This window comes from Helianthus annuus, chromosome 9, assembly GCF_002127325.2.
Source record: "Helianthus annuus cultivar XRQ/B chromosome 9, HanXRQr2.0-SUNRISE, whole genome shotgun sequence".
NCBI classification, from domain to species: Eukaryota; Viridiplantae; Streptophyta; class Magnoliopsida; order Asterales; family Asteraceae; genus Helianthus; species Helianthus annuus.
Window position 1 is genome coordinate 164,507,720 of NC_035441.2, and position 16,700 is coordinate 164,524,419.

General features: G+C 37.1%; 1 protein-coding gene across 1 annotated transcript; it reads right to left on the reverse strand.

Moving 5' to 3' along the window:
- Positions 1-6,786: 6,786 nt before the first annotated feature.
- LOC110879402 (F-box protein GID2) lies at positions 6,787-7,844 on the reverse strand. Its single transcript, XM_022127853.2, has one exon. It carries the CDS (start codon positions 7,602-7,604, stop codon positions 6,996-6,998), a length of 609 nt encoding a protein of 202 aa, XP_021983545.1. The 5' UTR covers positions 7,605-7,844; the 3' UTR covers positions 6,787-6,995.
- Positions 7,845-16,700: the final 8,856 nt, after the last annotated feature.

Sequence of the window (16,700 nt, forward strand, 5' to 3'; positions counted from 1 at the left end):
ACAGTTTAAAAAGAAGGTAAAGATGTTTAGAAGTGATAATGGTACAGAATTTATAAATAATCAAATGAGTACATTTTGTAAACAGAAAGGTATTGTGCATCAGACTTCATGTTCATATACCCCACAACAGAATGGGGTAGTTGAACGTAAGCACAGACATCTTTTAAATACAGCCAGAACTTTAATGTTTCAGAGTGGCCTTCCTTTAAGATTTTGGAGTGACTGTGTGCTAACTGCTGTGTATATCATTAACAGGCTGCCGTCTTCTGTGTTAAGTGGAAAGAGTCCATATGAGCTAATGTTTGGTTTTAGACCCTCTCTGTCTTATTTTAGAAATTTTGGGTGTCTTTGTTTCAGTACTAATTTGAATGAACCTGACAAATTTGCTTATCATGCTGATAAGTGTGTTTTGATAGGGTACTCTAATGTAAAAAAGGGTTATAAACTTTGGAGTATAGATGAGAAAAAGGTTTTTTTCTCTAGAGATGTCAAGTTTTATGAACATGTGTATCCTTTTAAGTCTAAACAAATTAATGGTGAAGTTAATATTGATAACAGTTTAAACTTGATAAACTTTTTTGATAAAAATGAAACAAATTCACCTGAGTTTTCTTTAACTCCCAATGATGAAGAGGGTACTACTGATTCTCACGACACAGTCAGTGATGATCAGCAGCCAGGTCCCTCTACGTCTGCCGCTCCTGGTCTAAGTAGTTCAGGTCATAACTTAGGTTCTAGTGTAGAAGGTAGTAGTAGTAGGGAGTCTGGCAGGGCAGAGGACACTGTTGTGTCGACTGATGAGATCAGCCCAGCTGAGGGAAATTTAGAAGGTCTTAGACGGTCTTCTAGAAATGTATCTTTTCCTAAAAAATTCCAGGATTTTGTGTTAAGTGGTAATGTGAAATATGATATTAATAAAGTTGTGAATTATGCATGTTTATCTGCTGAAAATGTGAGCTTTATTAGTAAACTAAGTAAGTCAACTGAACCCAGTTGTTATAATGAGGCTTCAAAGGATTCTAAGTGGGTCGAAGCAATGAACCTTGAAATGGAAGCCTTAATGCGGAATAACACTTGGGAACTTGTTGACTTACCTAGTGGTAGGAAACCCATTGGATGTAAATGGGTCTACAAGATTAAGTATCGGTCTAATGGTGAGATTGAGCGCTATAAAGCGAGGTTAGTTGCTAAAGGGTATAACCAACGGGAAGGGATTGACTTTGGTGAAACCTTTTCACCGGTAGTCAAAATGGTTACTATAAGATGTGTCTTGAGCTTGGCTGTTCAGTATAATTGGTCATTGTACCAATTAGATGTAAATAATGCGTTTTTATATGGCTCAATATCGGAAGATGTTTATATGACTCTTCCTGAAGGTTATTATAGCAAAAATGAGTCTAAGGTTTGTAAATTAGTTAAGTCTTTGTATGGGCTGAAACAGGCCCCTAGAAAGTGGAATGAAAAGCTAACTGATGTTTTGCTTGGTATAGGGTTTGTTCAAAGTTCTTGTGATCATTCGTTGTATGTTTTATCCAAGCCCTCTGTATTTGTTGTGTTACTTGTGTATGTTGATGACATAATTGTAACTGGTAATAATGATTTGGAAATCAATAAAGTGAAAACTTTGCTTAGTAATAATTTCCAAATTAAAGACCTGGGAATACTAAAGTATTTTCTTGGTTTGGAAGTTGTATATGATAAAAGTGGGCTGTGTTTGAATCAGCGTAAATATTGTTTGGAGTTGTTAGCTGAATTTGGGTATCTTGGGTGTAAACCTGTAAATACTCCAATAGAGTTGAGTCATGTTGTGAATAAGAGGGCTGAAAGTGATAGGACTGAGTTGATTGATATTACCAATTATCAAAAATTGATTGGTAAGTTAATCTATTTGTCTATAACTCGTCCTGATATTAGTTATTCTGTTCAGTACTTAAGCCAATTTATGCATAAGCCATTGACTGTTCATTTGAAAATTGCCTTAAGGTTGTTACGGTATCTAAAACTTAGTCCAGGTAAAGGTTTAATGTTCAAAAAGAGTGGTAGTTTTGATCTGTCCTGTTATGCAGATTCTGATTGGGCTAAATGTTTGGATACTCGTAAGTCTGTCACTGGTTTCTGTATATTTTTGGGTCAAAATCTTGTTTCGTGGAAAAGTAAAAAGCAATCCACGGTTTCAAGATCGACTGGTGAAGCTGAGTACCGTGCCATGTGCTCAGCTACTTGTGAACTTGTGTGGATTGTGAATGTTTTAAATGAGTTGAATGTCAAATGTAGTCTTCCAATACAAGTATTTTGTGATAGTAGTGCAGCTATGTCAATAGCTGCAAATCCTGTGTTTCATGAGCGTACGAAACATTTTGAGATTGATTTGTATTTTTTAAGAGAGAAGGTGTCGAATGGTTTCATTGTTACAACAAAGGTTGAATCCGAGGATCAACTGGCAGACATCTTTACAAAAGGGTTGAGTATTACTCAACATAATGGTTTTTGTGATCGTTTGGGATTATTGGATTTGTTTAAACCCAATTGAATGAAGGGGGAGTGTTAAAAGATACTGGGCTGTTCATTCAATTTGGGTTATACTGTTTTATTTATTGGGCCTAATATGTGGGTTGTGTCTACTGATCGTTATTATTGTTTAAGTTGTTATAACAGATTCATGGGCCAGATATTTTGGAGGTAGTCCGTTGTAACTTGCAGGGGTGTATTTTGGACAATCTGATACTTCATGGTGCTAAGTGAATCTGTTGATCAGCAGGAGTATAAAAGTCACTTTCTCTCTCATTTGATCATTATTCACTCCCAATTATTGTTACGTTTCTCTGTTTAGATCTAGGGTTTGTTATCTCCGGTTGTATCTCCGGTTGTACTTTGTCTTCTCTCATCTGTTGGAGAGATCTGCTGTACTTGTTGGTATAGATGATCATCAGTGGATGATCATCAAGTCTGGTTGTATCGTTCCTCTTTGTATTGATCTTACGATTGTAAGATCTAGGGTTTGGGGGGTACTTTTTTGGTTTGGGTTAAATAAGATTTTTTCACTTTGTTTTGTCGCTATTTTGTGTTGTTCTTGTTGTTTCTGTTATTGAATCATCACAATACCATTGTTTTTAACATATGTTAACCTAATTCGGTGATGTCTTCACATAACTTTAAACAAGGTGTCTTATTTTTACGTTTTTATGGTCTTATATACTCATAGAGACTTAGGGTTATTTGTTTTATTGATTTATATTTGTTTTTTTTTTGTTGGAACTCTTAATGATTCCATCTAGTAATCGAGGTATGTCATTATTATATTTAATTATCTAATGAATTGTGTTCGTTTTGTCATCGTTTTTTTGTGTGACCTATTTTTAACTGACCCGTATTGTGTCTATCCTACAAAAAATTATGTATCCATCAGTGGTTACATATACATACAAGAAGCCATGCTGAAACAAAAGAAAAATCTTAGTGCTTTCCATGTGGCACTCACTTGCTGGCTGAATTTTCACATGACGTTCTCCTACTGGATGAGTTACTATTCCTCGGTTGTCTTTCAGATAGAACAAAATGAATATTAACATCTGTTTTATGTATATCAAAAACCATAAAATATGTACCGATAACGGTTCTGATAATATAGATATTGGTACCTATGATGTTTGGTCCGAAGTGATTTGGTTCATCATCATATAACTTACGATACTAAAAAGATACTTTATTTTAAAAATAATTTACACCATAATGTTGAAGAAAAAAAAATAAAATGAAACTGCAAAGTTAGTTTCGACGAAAAATATATTAATTTATATTAATATCATTAGAAAAATATTAGTTTCATATCAATATGGTTAGAAAAATAAAAGTTTTGTTTAGCGGTGGAAGATTTTAAAGGTAGTCATGAAACTTTCCCTGCTTGATGTCTTGATCCATTTGTAGTTAACTAGTAGTTGATGCCATGTCCGTGTTGCGGGGTGATGGCCGAATAATTTCAATTAATTAAAAAAACATTATTATAATTTTGCTATGAAAAAAAAAAAACAAAAATGATGATAAGACCGTAATTTTGGGCTCAGGGCAAAACTGTAATTTTTCAGGACTACTGAGTCAGTGTTAAGCAGCTCCTTGATACGAAAAAAAAATTAAATCATGTAAACAAATTAAAACAAAAAACCTTTATAGTTTTGCTAAAAAAAACTAAAACGATGTGAAAAACGTAATTTTTAACTGAGAGCGAAATAATAATTTTAATTTAGGGATAAAATAGTAAATTAAATGGACCAATGGGAGAGTGCCAGGAAGCTGTCGGCATGACTGTAATTTTACACCGGGGGCAAAATTGTAATTTCACCAGGAAAACAAACAAAAACGGTGGACAAAATGTAAATTTAAGTTGAGGGCAAAATCGTAATTTGGTTGTGAGAAAAAAACTAATGGCAAAACTATAAATTTATACGGGGCAAAATCGTAATTTTGAACTGAGGGCGAAATTGGAATTTTTAGCTGGGAGCAACAACGTAAATTTATTTTTAAGTGGGGATAAAAACATAATTTTGAACTAATGGCAAAACTGTAAATTGAAATGGGGCAAAATCGTAATTTTGAACCGGGGGCAAAATTGAAATATTTAGCTGGGAAGAAAAGCGTAAATTTATTTTTAACCGGGGGTAAAACCGTAATTTTGAACTGATAGCAAAATCGTAAATTTAAAACGGGATAAAATCGTAAATTTATTGGGCCAATAGGAGAGTGTCAGGCAGGTGCCGGGCACTATTCCCCTGCCGCCCCTTTCCTCCAATCAATGAGGATGCCTATTCCCGCCGACATTGTGTTTTGTTGTAGTTAGAAAATAGAAAATAGAAAATAGAAAATGTGCCTACATGATCAAATTTGTACACAACTCAGCTTGATCCATTTGTAGTCAGTGAGCCTATATGATCAAATTTGTACACAACCCAGCTTATAAGCTCAGTTTGTTTTGGTGTTTGAGTTTCACTGCCACATGATAAAATTTGAAAGGCGACGACACTATTCACTTCTTTGCGTTTCAAATTATAAGTAATGTATAATATAAATCGTTTTAATAATTGGATTAGAATAGAAAGAAAAACAAAGTATGAGATTCCAATACAAAATTAAGGCTCAAATCAACTCATTTATACTCTCTCTATGTAAGCCTCTTAAAGCCATTTTTCTATTTTAGAAACTTTGAGTGTGATTTGAACCCCAAGAGTCTAATTTTTGGAAATAGTTATGTAGCTTAACCAAATTATGAGTTTTTGTGGCTTTTGACCTAGACTTGGATTTTATGTAAATTTATGCTATGATCATGGACCGGTTTGAAACTAGTTTGGATGATAACCCAAATTAAATTGCAAAACTTGTGGAGTTGAGTTTTTAGCTACTCATAACTGTTTTTTTGGCAAGGATGTAAAGATTAGGAGCATAAGTTTTAAAGTATGTAAAATTTTCTAGGGCTAAGTATACTACACTAAACTGTCCATTTAATGGACAAGAATTAATTAAACTTCTCTGGTGTTTGATTTTTTCATGCAATTATTAAATTTAGTAGTTTGACTTGTGTATTGTAGTTTTTTTTTTTTTTTTTTGAACGGCACTTGTGTATTACAGTATGTATGCATATCAAAATGTAATAAACGAGCTAGATTCCAGTGGGATAGGCTAATTAAGTGTGGTAAGCTACGCATACACACATATGCGCACACGTACATACGTGCATACATATTTAGCTACCAATAAAAGAGGATGGTTAACTAAGAAATTTAAAAGATATCCCAACATAAATTTCGATTTAATCCTCTAAAAACGTTGAGTCTCTCCAAATAAAATCCTTCATATTAAGGTCTAAGCAAGCTACCTACAGCCCCTAGAAATCTTTTCAAAAAGGCAAAATTTAACAGACAAGGCCGTTCGCTTTGCAAGAAAACGCTTTTGAGGATTCACCCGGTGTCACTAACATATTGTCAAATTTTTAAATCCTTAAGAAAGCTTAAACAACCCATTACACATATATAACAAATGCAAATTGGCTAATCTTTAAGAATGAACTCAACAACCCACAAATTCGACTTAGGAGACAAGAAAGAAAAAGATCGATAGTTCTAATTCTAATAACCGCATCAAAACGATGTTAGTTCTAGTTCTATAATGACGATAACGATATGCATTATTAAATTTACCACCTTTGAAGCATATATATCTTATATTCCTAAAAAAAGCATGAGAAAAGTAATATTCTACATTTGAATCGAGCCGAATAATATTCCACACAACATAGTGGTACCATTATTCCCTTCCTGTTTTTTGTTCCGTCTAATCTTTCATTCACACATAATGCAAACAACATATAGGACAGATCCCTCTTACACCCCACCTCTACCCCACAATTTTTTTGTTCTCCTTCCACTTGTTTTTTACCTATAAATTATTTTCACTTCAATAATTTTCACAACTAAAATTTATAAAAACATTTCTTTGCGAGAACAACTCTATATAAAAAACATCAAATATCAAACAATTTTTTTTAACTTTTGAAGGTTCCACAATAGGACAAGTTTTTTAACCCACACTAAAGGGTTGTCTTTGTATGTTTGTACTTTTGCTCACCACAGCACATCCACTGACTCACCGTCAGTCACTTTAGCCTCTCCTCTTTTTCTTATCCTCGTTACCAAACACCCCTCCCGCGAGCGGAAAACATCGATTTCTGACAAATTCTAAATCAGTTTCATGCTGATTCGTTGATTCAAATGCTAATATCGATCAATTGTGTCTCAAAACTCAAATCTCAATTTACAAATACTTCATTAATAATAAAATTAAAAACAAATTACATTGGAATTGGAATAATTAGTTGTTCTTAGTTAGGATAGAGAAAAACCAGATCTACACTTCATACTAGAGAAAATCACAAACAAACAAACAAACAAACAACAAATTCAGAAAATCAAATCCAAATTCCAAACATGAAATGAAATCGGCGAATTGTTTCATTTTCGGTTACTGAAATTCATCTTCTCATAATAACGAATCGAGAGGAGCGATAACGAGAGCTGAACCTCATCTTTTCCCCAACGAGCTTTCGCCGTAGGTTTCGCCGGAACAATCGCACGCGGCGGCGGCAGACACGGCCACGACGACGTCGTTGCGACGGTTGAAGACGACGACGAGGTAGCGGCGGAACTAGAAGGTTTAGATAACGGCCACAGGTAATGAGAATGAAGTCGCCGGAAACCGCCGAGAGCGAGGACCACCGACCGGAGCTGAGTGTTACCACAGCCGATATTCGCCCAGTGTTTGGTGCAGATCAGCTCCCATAACCGTTCATCCTGAGCCGTACGATGCCACTGCTTGCTCACGCATCCTGCCGCACCTAACGTACGCGCGTCCACGTGTTTCAGAACCTCATACAGCAAATTCTCATCCAGCAGAACAGCAGTCGTCGTCTCCGGCGTGTCCGGTGAGTTGTCCGGCACCGGATCTGTTTCCGGAACCGGATCTGCGCGGATCTTCTTTTTCATGTTGCCGGAATCATTATCAATATGAATATTGCAACTGCCGTTCAGGTGATCTTGTGAGAATGAAATTGATCTCTTCATGGATGATGGAAATAAGAAAGTGAATTGAACAAATGTTTTAGGTTTTGGTGTTGATTTGAAGAGAGAAAAGTGTTAGGGGGTATGGGTATGGGATGGGTATGGGTATCCACCTGCTTTAGATTGCTTTAGAAAACGACAAGTGAAGAAATGAATGCGGTTAGGGAAATTACTATTGTGCCCTCGTTGTGTGTAATGCGTACCTGGTTTACTGGGATTGGCATGGTCTATGGGTTTTGTTTGTATTCTAGTATTCTATACCTACTGCCTGACTGTTGGATTTGGATACATGCCTTGCTACAAATACTTTGCCTTTTCGATTTTCAAACAGGTTTTTTATTTTACAAAAATATATATTTATTAAAACAAAAAAAAATCTATTATTAAATACTTCCACTTAGGGACAAACAATACGAAATGTTATATTTATGTCGCTCGTCTATATTGGTGAGTTCAAGCCCATTATGTCCATCCAGATGTACTGAGGATTTCTTTCTGAAGGGTAACTAAGTTTATGCTATTGGTTGGTTCTTGTCAATGGTAACTTAGTCATTAGGGTGAGCGGGGCACCAACGGGGAGGCGGATCGGTGACCCCATTCCCCGAGCGGGAACACCGCCGCCATCCCTACGGGGACCCAAATCGGGGAGGGGGTTGGGGGAGGAGTCACCGCACAAGAAGAGAGGAGATGGTGGGCCCATAGCTTGTAACAACCAATCAATTATTTTTCTTTATTTATTTTTAATAAAAAACAAGTCCCTTAAGAGGGGAGTGCCGCCATCAAATTGAGGGTGTGAGGGGAGTTTAAGAGGGGAGTTGACGTGGCATAACCTGATTGGGTGTGTGTAAGAGAGGGGACTCCCCTAAGAGGGGAGTGCCCCGCTCACCCTTAGTGAATTGCTCATTGTTAAAGTAAGTTCATTCTTGCTAACCACATGGTTCCTATTGCTCACATTGTTAGGGTGTACGGGGCGTTCTCGGGGAGTGGTTTCGGTGATGGGTTTCCCCGATCGGGAACACCGCCACCATCACTGCGGGGTCCCGAATCGGGGTGTGAATTGGGTGTGGGTTCACCGCGTGAAGATGGCACAACTTTCGAGGGAGACCGTTGACAAACTTTCGAAACCAACTTTCGAAACCATCTTTCGAAGATGGCACAACTTTCGAAACCAACTCCCCTAACAGGGGAGTGCCGCCATCAAAAAGGGGTATTAGGGAAGTGTTAGAGGGGAGTTGACGTGGCTTATTCTGGTTGGTTACGTGTAAGAGGGGGGACTCACCTATTAGGTGAGCACCCCTTACACCCTTACTACTGACCACTCAGTTATTTCTAATCATGTACTTCCTAGTAGTGATGGATAGTTATGTCCCTAATAATGGGCCAATTTATAGTTTCTACGAATAAATCATATGTGATGGACCATTTCGTACGGATAGTTCCATCAACCAGTGAGACATCATGAGCTTGGCTCAAGACCCTACCAAAGCTTCATCCCTTAAACTTGCCCCCCCCCCCCCCCCTCCCTCCTTCAGGTTCTCTAATTAGTTTCGAACGAGTGTCCCCTCGTATCCATGTTTAAACAAATTGTTTTTTGTTATTAAGTAAATCCCAAATAAAATGATTCAATGACCCTAAAATTATAGATGTTCCTCCTCCATTTTAGTGTTTAAAACAGAGACAAATATTTGAACATTAAAAGATAATATAGCCATAACTTCTACATAGTTAAATGTTGACGAGGTTCACGAATCATGATACCTAAATGTCTAAACTTGATATTAAGTCTTGGACAAAGTATCACACTAATGACTACGGTGCTATAAGCTAACATTCCATGGTAGAATTTGTTTTTCAAGTTTATTTGTTTGAACCCCATGAGATAGCACCCCCACCAAGTATATATGACTACCCAAGCACTTGCAGAAAAATTGTTTTCTATATTACTAATCCAACTTGCATTTGAATAGAATTCTTTGTTAGAAGGAAATCCATCATATGCCAAACCATAAGGGGACCCGGGATGGAAAACTTTTACCCCGTGATGAGTGTATTTATGCTATCCAATCCCAAACATCACCGCCACTCAATGTTATAACGCGTCAAAATGAAAACGCGTTGAATCACGTGAAGAAGTGTTGGGTGGTGAGGGAAATTGTTGGTTGTGAGGGAAATTGTTAGGTGTGGTTGTGAGTGATAGGCATTTCCACTAAAATTCATCCCTAGTTATGGAATAATGCTTGATGACATGGCGGAATTTGATTGGAGGTTGTGAGTGAGTGATGAGCACCCTACCCCCTAATCCATGGTTCTTTTCAAGTACTTGAACACTCCTACAACTTGCCAATGATGTGTGTTATACTGTTATGATTGCTAGTAAACCAATATTTGTTTCCAAGCAATACAGATGATATATGGCCTTTTGCTTATAATGACATACCTTAAGAGTGGCGGATCTAGAAAATCCTTATACGGGTAACGTTTAAAAAAATGGGTAACGAAATCGAAAAAACGTCAAAAAAAAATCATTTTTTCCAAAATTTACACTACCGTCGGATCGTCAAGAGGTAGCGTAGGCCACCCCTTAATACAAGGTATGTCCGCCACTATACCTTAAGCAACCAATATCCGGATTATTCGTTCTTTTTTCGAAAAATTATTTTTATCCCTTCACAATTTCATGCAGGCTTCATAAAACTTGCTGAATAACTTGATAAAAACATTTGCAATTTTCGGATCAAGGCATTGATAAAAACATTTGCAATTTTCGGATGATATGTTCTCAAAATCACAATGTTTTACTAGCTATAAATGCATTAATGCATCAAATATTTTGTATAGTTTTATACAAATCCGGAATAGATAAGCATATGTGAAACTTGTGATCTAATAAAAATAATGCAACTTATTAAATATTATGTTTATTGTACCAAGGCATTTAAACAATCCAGATGTACAAATGCACCAATATGAGAACCCTTGTTATTGATTTTAATGTAAACAATGCTTCTAAACTTGCTTAATGGTGTTGCATGTACACATGAATACGTGCACCACTGGATATGACGTCTAAAGTGAGAACAACAATCAAAAGTTTGAAATTTGGACAAAAGGGTGGAAAACTTCATAGATATCTCACTACTACATTATGTCAGTGTTATATGTTTCCAAGAAAATAATGTTTCCATAAATCCAATTTCAATTCTTATGACGTGTGATGTGAGGAGCACGTATGTTGTTTAGTTATCTAAAATACCCGTATACATATACTTTTGACAAGTAATCTTATTCCATAAAGACACTTCTAATAAATTTGCTTAACTCTTTGTCAATTAGTTGATTGGAAGTTGAACGTGGGTTGACCACACTTGCCTTGTGGTCAGACATTCGTGTATAGGGCTGTAAACGAACCGAACGTTCAGCGAACAGTTCGTGAGCCGTTCGGCGGGAAGTTCGTTTATGTTCGTGATTAGCTTAACGAACGAACACGAACAAAAAAAATACATGTGACATCTGTCAAACTATAAAAATCCATAAAGGAGTACTCATTTAATGTTTCAAGTATTCAATAATATATCACCTTTTGTTAGTATTCAATAATATATCACTTTTTGTTAAGAATTCTATCTCTATAACTTTTGTGTTTATGTCATCCGAGTTATCAAAATGTGAAAGCGATGTCACTTCCTGTGGGCTAAAGGATTTTGAACGTCTAAATGAGGATGCAACATCTTAGTAATTAAGATGTAAAAAGAAGCAAAGAATATATAATTTTCCGTCTCTCTTTGTAAGTGGTAAGGGTTAAGTGTTACGGTGGACAAAAGATGTATCATAGAGTAGAATTTGAGTATGTGTGTGAGAGTTAGCTATTGTGAATAAATTCCCCATTTAAACATTGATTCCAAATTCGCTTATAAGTATTGCCATCGCATTAAAATTACAACATATCTATTTGAAAAAAAAAAAAAAACAGTAGAAAGTAAACGAAGATGTAATCACGGCAATATGCATATTTTTATCTAGTGTTGTAACTTCTAAAACTATTTAGACATATGCATAATTACTTCATTTAATATTTGTATTTAATTTTAATATAAGAGTATATTGGTAAACTTACATAGAAAAACAAGATTTATCTTGACGCGCAAATAATGACACACGCTCATTTTATGACTTTCGAAAGTGTCTGTCAAGAAAAAAAATGTCATGGTTTTACAAAATTCAATATGTTTATGACACACTTTTTTGTTTGTCAATCCTGTTAGTGTCATAAAAAAATATGATCTATCTTGACACGCGGTTAATGACACACACTTAATTTATGGCGTTTAAATGCATGTCAAGAAAAAAGATTTAATGGTTGTACAAAATTTAATAAATTGATGAAACTGTTTTTGTGTGTTATCTTTTTAGCGTCATAAAAAAACATTATATAAACATAAGGAATGGAAGAAATTTAGCTCGAAGGAGTTTGTGGTTACGACTTCAATGATCGTAAAGTCTACATGTTTGGTTCTGAATAGTCTTAAAAGAAAAGGTAAACTTATTCATACTAGTAGAAAAAAGATTTTTTTGGCCACTAGAAAAAGTAATTTTCAGCGGTCTAGAACCTAAACCCGCCCAAAATACTTTTGTGCCCATCTTAAAACCAAAGAATCACACAAATTGAAAAAGTAACCGCCCAAAAACAATATATTTTTGGGCTATCTAGGAATTCGTCCAAAAAAAACTTGGTTTTTTCCACATAGTAAGGCTACATGGTATGGTGCCCATCCTCCAAAGGAGGATGGGCGCCACCTAGGCGCCGCATCATAGTCCTTTTGAGGATGATCCATCCCACAAAAAACAATGAAAATGGGAGGATGATCATACCCACTAGTTTAGTTTTTTTTTAATCATTCACTTTTTTTAACATTTTACAAATAAAATATGAATATAATTTCATTAATATTAAAAAACATTAAATACACTTAAAAAAACATAACTTAAAAAAAATCGTAAGAACTTAAAAAATATTAAAGAAACTACTAGTCTTCATCCAGCATTTGGTCGTCAGGTTCGTTTTGTGCGTTGTCCCAAATGTACTCCACCAAGTCCGCTTAAAGGTTATGATGTGTGTACTCATTACGTAGAGAGAACATGTTTAAATCTTGTTGTTCCAAACTAACTGGAACAAAATTCCCGTTAGATGCGTTTTCGTCGTACTCACATATCGCTCTACCTTCGTCTTCGATGATCATGTTATGAAGGATGATACAAGCGTACATAATGTGTCGTAACCTCTTTGGAGTAGCAGAACGTGCTGGATGTTCAATGGTATGCCATTTTTTGTAGAACCCGAAAACACCGTTCAATATATTTTCTCGCAACCTCTTGATACTTCGCAAATTTCTTTCTTTTATCTTATGTCGGGTGCGGAATAGTTTTAACGATTGTCGAGTACGTTGGGTATATTCCATCTGCAAGGTAGTATCCCCGCCTGTATTCCACCCCCGAAACCGTAAAACTTGTGTCTGGACCTGTTCCCGCCACTACATCGTCAAATATTTGTGACTAGTATATGATGTTAAGGTCATTAAGCGAACCAGGTAGACCAATAAAAGCATGCCAAATCTAGAGATCCTGTGACGCAACAGCCTCTAGAATAATAGTGGGATGACCATGATCTCCCCGAGTATACTGACCTTGCCAAGCAGTAGGGCAGTTCTGCCACAACCAGTTCATGCAATCAATACTCCCGAGCATTCCTGGAAAACCATGTCTTTGTTCGTTTGCTTGATATAATTTTTGAACGTCGTTTGCGTTTGGTTTCCGCAGGTATCGCTATATAATTTAACGACCTATTTGCAAAACCTGTGCAAACATTCACGTGCGGTTCTTTTCGGACATCCTTAAATACTCGTCCAATGCATCGGATGCATACCCATTTGCCAGTTGGCGAATGGCCGACGTACATTTTTGTAAAGTAGTGAATCCCCTTTGCCCCCTAACGTCGTATCGCAGTGTGAAAAACGGATCAGACTGGGCCATGTCGTATGAGATACGTAAAAAAAGTCGACGACTCGTTCGGAACCGACGTCAAAACATCTTGTCCGTGTACACAGGTTCGTCGGCAAAATAATCGGCCACAAGTTTATCGTGGGCGGCTATATATTTAAAACGAAAAATAAATTAAATTCATTATTAAATTTAAATAAACTGTCACAGCCCCAAATTCCACCTGCGGAGTATCACCCGCTTGAGGGCGTGACTGACCAGGATCCAGCCACCAATTATACTGAGCATTGATTAACAGTAGAAATATTTGCTATCCAAAGTAGTTAGCAACATCGTAGTTTAAGTTCGATAATTAGTTTAAACAAAACAGCGGAAGCATAAACCAAATAGTTTTAAAGACAGTTCACAGTTCAAGGTAATTAAAACCCAACACACGGGTTTTTGACGACCACTACACGTTCCCAAGCTGCGAGCTCCTGAGTCACTGGTTACCTGCAAAGCATGCAGTAAGGTGTCAACAATAATGTTGAGCGAGTACACTAGTTGTCCAGTTTTAGTTTTCGAAAACTTAAGTTGTTTAGATAAAGCATTTATAATCACGTTGTGGGGAGCTACCCCATCTGTAAGCTCACTAAACTGTAGATACCGAAACTGCTGACGGAAAGTTGTTGTGCCCCGAGTCAATGTCTATCGTCATTGACCAAGATGCAAGGTCTACTAGTTCACGCCCGATCTCCCCCGGTCACGGTGTGAGGTTGTCAAACCTAATAGCGCTATCAACTAATAACCCGTTCGCCCCCGGCGATTAATCGGTACTGTAAGCAGGGACTTAAGGTGATAGAGTTTCGTTTAGCTTGGCTAGTTGTGATTTATAAATAATATCCAAACGTATCTCCCCCGGAGATAGTAATTACCCAATCTGATTTCCCCCGGAAATAATGGTTTGAAAGTATTTTTCCCCAAAGTTGGCAGTTTGTCCGTGTCCCTCCACGGGACGCATGCTTTTAATGTGTGAACTCCCCTTGGGTTGCTCGGCAGATTAGGTTACTTGTCAAACACGCTGGTCACCACGTCCTAACATGGTTACCAGTAGGGGTCAGGTTTGGTGTACAAGCAATCACGTATACTCTACCCATAACTAACACGTAGCATGCATACATACATTGGGTTATTGGGCCGGCCCTAATATCTACACAATCAAACAGATTTTTCAGCAACACATAGTCCAGTCAACAGGTAGCCCAAACTAAACACATTTTGGCCCAATAACCAAAGTGGGCAGCCCAGTCGAGACAAGGTGGTCTCGACTCGAGAACATGTGGTCTCGAGTCGCAACCAGGAGGTCTCGGCTTGTACTGGCTGGTCTCGAGTGGTGCAGGCTTGACTCGCAACCTCAGAGGTTCCGAGTCTGGTCTCGAGTTGTCACGAGGAGGTCTCGAGTCGCAACCGTTGCGGTCTCGAGTTGTCACGCTGTGGTCTCGAGTCGCAACCGTTGTGGTCTCGAGTCGCAATGTTGTCCTTGTCTTGTTCACGTGCAGATTCAGATATAGTCAGGCTAATGGTACTAAGCATCAGGCCCAAATCAGGAAACAACCAATGAGGTTTCACTAACAAGTTTTCCTAATCTGACCATTAACTAATATGGATCAAACATTGCCCTTTTTAAATCTTCAAATCATATTCAACAAGTTCATCTTTTAGGGTTTTCATATTCAAAGCAAACATAAACCAAATAGTCATAAATTACACACAATCATTGGTTCACCATCATGTATATACATTTGTTATAACAAACTTGCATACCATCTATAAACAACATTTCCCTACAAGAATATGTTTTTGCATAAAAATCAACCATTCATCTCCAAATTACCCACCATATAGTTTAAACATTCAACTAGTCATTTTTGAACATTTTATCAAGCATCATCATATCATGGTTTACACATATTGTTAAACTCACAAATCATCCGAAAAATCATGCATAACACTTCTAACTAAACACTTTCTAGTTCATTAAACACATATATATCCTACACACATAATATAACACTAACCGGTTATGAAGAAGGCACTAAATCAAGGAAGAAACCGAGAAAGTAAAGTGTCCGAATGATGATGAGCTTGACCGAGATTTCTTGACCGAGATCCTTTGTTGTTACCGGTTAGATTCGAGAGAGAAAGAGAAGAAGATGGGTTTGGTGGTTTGGGGTTCTTGGTGAAAGAGAGAAGGAAGGAGTGTGTGTGTGTAAGAAATGAAGGAAGTGGGGAAAGGTTTGGGGTTTTATACATGGTTTCGAAATAGGCTAAGGGGGTTTCGGCCCAAACCGGTTACGGCCCACTCGAGACCGAGTGGCCCACTCGAGACCGAGTGGTCTCGAGTCATGGTCTCGACTCACTAGCATAACTCATAAAAATATATATATACATACATACAACACATATCATGCAAAAAGGTCACGTTTCCATTTAATAATATATATATACACAATGATATTACAAGATGTTTGTTCGGAAAAACCTAGAGTGTCACATAAACATACTCTAAAAAAATTAAATTACCTTCTTTGTCTCAGTTTAATTTGGCTCTCCTAGTTTGCCGTTGGGACGACGCTCAGAGTTTTCATCCTTCGCCATGAACATCTGAGCCGCGTACATAATCTTGTTTTCGAAAAATGCTTCATTCTCATCCGCAGATGATGAATACCACGTTGACGAAAAAGATGAAGAAAATGAAGACATGATTAATTTGTTATAAAAAAGTATGAAATTTGAGAGAGAGATGGGGTGGTAGTGGGTAAAAAATGAGATAAAAATGTTGAGTTTATATAATAATTTGAAGGTTTTGTGTGGCTTTTGAATTTGTAGCCGTTTATTTAAAAATAAAGGAAATCATATTTTTTTTAAATTCAAACGGTCGAAAAAGGCATTGAAAAGGGTGGAGATCTTGTCTTCTAGCGGATCGTCCCCAACGTCTCCTACTCGACGAAGACGGGGGAGGGGGGATGGTGTTTGGAACTGCATCGGGTGGGACGGGTGGGGGGACGTTCCCCATACCGTATAGCCTAACAAATTCGCCCAAAAAAGCATTAAAGAAAGCTAAAT